The 3509-nt window shown below is 52.1% G+C and overlaps 1 protein-coding gene across 1 annotated transcript in view; it reads right to left on the bottom strand.

The window, feature by feature from the left end:
- LOC102679093 (trehalase-like) overlaps positions 1-3509 on the bottom strand; it is an 8016-nt gene that overhangs the window by 3053 nt on the left and 1454 nt on the right. Inside the window, exons 2-4 of the mRNA XM_006608985.2 lie at positions 2246-3028; positions 2042-2175; positions 102-655 (exon numbers count right to left, since the gene is read on the bottom strand). Coding sequence (XP_006609048.2) covers positions 102-655; positions 2042-2175; positions 2246-3028 — 1471 coding nt within the window. The remainder of the gene's footprint in view (positions 1-101; positions 656-2041; positions 2176-2245; positions 3029-3509) is intronic.

Here is a 3509-nt window from a genome sequence, read left to right on the forward strand (position 1 = left end):
TACTGGGAAAAAACGATGGAGCGTAACCGAGTTGGCGAGCGGCAACGTGGCAACGTATCGGGATTACATCCGTCCGTATAATCATCATCAATAAATATTACCTTCTCGAACATGTTGTGCGTCTCGTTGTACGCCTTGTAGTTGCTTCGAACCCATCGCTCGCTTATCTCGTAGGCGAGCCTCTGGGCCCACGGGTCCTCCGTCTTGTTCAACGCCATGATCACGAAATATTGAAGTGGTGGCCAAGCGTTGGGATAATCCCATTGCTCGCCCGAGTGCTCGAGCGTGGTCGGTATACCGCCAAGATTCAACATTATCTTGTTCTTCTCCAGATACTTGAGCACCTTGGACACGTACTCCTCCCTCTTGGCTATGTCGTAACAATCGGTCCACAGGGGGAGGATGTTGGTCGGATAGAAGTAATCCCTCTTTATGTCGTTCATTATGTCGTAGTCGAGCCATGCGCCGACCTCGTCGTGCCACAGCACCGCCGTGATCGCCTTCTTCCATTCGGCCGCCCTTTTCTGGTAATACGCCACCTTCGAATCGTTTCCCATCCTCTGATTGTACTGTGCCAGCAGCACCGCGTTCCGATATATTATCGAGTTCAGATCGACCGGGATAATGTATCTCGTTTTCAAGTTGGTCAGATTACCTGAAGAAGAAGAATAGGATCGATGATGGGGTGTCCAAGAGTTGGAATATTCGAATGAGGGAGGAGGAGGAGGAGGAGAGAGGGAAAAGAGACGCGATCTCGTCCAAGGGGATCGAAAGAACGGGAAGAGGGAAAGAGCGAAGAGAGATAGAGATAGAGATAGAGATAGAGATAGAGATAGAGAACGAGAGAGGAGCGAGAGCGAAAGCGAGAGAGAGGAGCGAGAGCGAGAGCGAGAGAAGAGAGAGGAGCGAGTGCGAGAGAGAAGAGAGAAGAGAGAGGAGCGAGAGAGAAGAGAGAAGAGAGAGGAGCGAGAGAGAAGAGAGAAGAGAGAGGAGCGAGAGCGAGAGAGAAGAGAGAGGAGCGAGAGCGAGAGAGAAGAGAGAGGAGCGAGAGAGAAGAGAGAGGAGCGAGAGAGAAGAGAGAGGAGCGAGAGAGAAGAGAGAGGAGAGAAGAGAGAGGAGAGAGGAGAGAGGAGAGAAGAGAGAAGAGAGAGGAGAGAGGAGAGAGGAGCCCGGCGAGACGAGAGAGGAGGGAGGAGAGAGGGGGGGGGGGAGGGGAGAGAGGAGAGAAGAGAGAAGAGAGAGGAGCGAGAGCGAGAGCGAAGAGAGAGGAGCGAGAGAGAACAGAGAGGGGAGAAGAGAGAGGAGAGAGGAGAGAGGAGCCCGGCGAGACGAGAGAGGAGGGAGGAGAGAGGGGGGGGGGGAGGGGAGAGAGGAGAGAAGAGAGAAGAGAGAGGAGCGAGAGCGAGAGCGAAGAGAGAGGAGCGAGAGAGAACAGAGAGGGGAGAAGAGAGAGGAGAGAGGAGAGAGGAGCCCGGCGAGACGAGAGAGGAGGGAGGAGAGAGGGGGGGGGGGAGGGGAGAGAGGAGAGAAGAGAGAAGAGAGAGGAGCGAGAGCGAGAGCGAAGAGAGAGGAGCGAGAGAGAACAGAGAGGGGAGAAGAGAGAGGAGAGAGGAGAGAGGAGCCCGGCGAGACGAGAGAGGAGGGAGGAGAGAGGGGGGGGGGGAGGGGAGAGAGGAGAGAAGAGAGAAGAGAGAGGAGCGAGAGCGAGAGCGAAGAGAGAGGAGCGAGAGAGAACAGAGAGGGGAGAAGAGAGAGGAGAGAGGAGAGAGGAGCCCGGCGAGACGAGAGAGGAGGGAGGAGAGAGGGGGGGGGGGAGGGGAGAGAGGAGAGAAGAGAGAAGAGAGAGGAGCGAGAGAGAAGAGAGAGGAGAGAAGAGAGAGAGAGAGAGAGAGAGAGGAAAAAAGAGGAAGCATTTATCAACGTGGTTATTAACAATCGCGTCGTATTACGTCGCGAAAGACACGATTATTACATCGCTTCGAGTTTGCTCGAACCGAGTCCAAGATGGGGGAGGGGAGGAGGAGGAAGAAAGAAGAATTACCTTTGTTCGTGCCGTCCAGTATGAACCAACGGCTGGAAAAATCCCAACCTGATTCGGCAGCCGTTTTTAACTCCGCGTAATAATTGTCCTTCTCTTCGTTGGTGCGAAAACTTTGACTGGTGAGGTAATCCTCTCTGAACGATAGAAATTGAACGATTAGACCAACGGGGAACGTGGACAATCGCGGTCTATGTTACTACTTACTTGTAGGATTCCGGCCGAGGACCGGACGACTCCTCGTTGTATCTGGACATTAAGTAATTGACACCGTCCACCTCGATCTCGACCGTTCGATTGGTCATCCAAAAATCGAACTCCTTCTCGAGGAGGTAAAGATTGTTCTCGAGCCACTCGTAATCGTGAGTGGCCTTCAGATACTCGTCGACCATGGAAATCAACATGGGCGGTTGGGATCTCATAGTGTAGTATATCCTGCCTCCGTTCGGGATGAAACCGATCTTGTCCACAAGGGAGACGAAATTGGTCAACATTCCTCTCACGGTGTTGTACATCTCCGAGAGAAGCAATCCTTTCACGATCCAATACGAGTCCCAGTAATAAAATTCGCGAAATCTGCCCCCGGGGACGATGACCGGATGCGGCACGTAAATAATCGAGTAGAGTTCCTCGTTCACGCGGACATCGTCCTTCATCTTTCGCCCCAACATTTTCCAAATACCGTTCAAATCGGAGGCGAAGTTTCGAAGATCGTCGTCGAGAATCTTGGAGAGAAACTTGGGCCTGAACGTCCAATCGACCGGATCCCAATCCTCGAACTCGGATCCCTCCGGGTCGAACGTATCGTTGACGAATCGCTCGATCTGGTACCTGGTCGGCATCTGATCGTGCCGATCCATGAACTCTCGAAACAACTTCAACGTCTCGTAAGGCGGTTGTTTCATCTTCATGTCGACGAACGTTTTCGAGTCCTTGTAGATCGAGGCCATCTGTATCGTGTGCAGCAACTCGCCTCGGCAGTAAACGTCGCTGCAAGCCCAACACGCACACGTACACGCACACACTCTCGTCGTCGAATCGTGTGTATTCGAAACAATCCCGTTTCTTTCCTATCCGCTATCTAAAAAAACCTCGATAACCTATCGTCCCCTCCCAGCCTCTCCTCCTCCGTGGTCCCGTTCTCCTATCGCGCGGATCTCGCATCCCCTCGCCATCTTTTATCCCCTCCTTTGCCTAATTCCAACCAGCAATTATCGCGATAACGGAGAGACTCTGGATTTGTTTTATTATTTTTTCTTTTTCTTACTTATTTATTTATCCCAACCGTTCTATCTTTCGTTCGCGTTATCTCGATTCGCAAAACTCCTACAGCTTACCTGGCCACTCCCCCTTCTCCCCCTTCCTCCTTCCTCGTCAAATCCGACTTCGTTTCGTCGTCGAATTGATCTCGTGATAAAAATACGTATGATCGCGCGATAAATACGTAAAAAAAAAAAAAAAAGAACGAAAA

Source organism: Apis dorsata, unplaced genomic scaffold (assembly GCF_000469605.1).
Source record: "Apis dorsata unplaced genomic scaffold, Apis dorsata 1.3 scaffold_51, whole genome shotgun sequence".
NCBI classification, from domain to species: domain Eukaryota; kingdom Metazoa; phylum Arthropoda; class Insecta; order Hymenoptera; family Apidae; genus Apis; species Apis dorsata.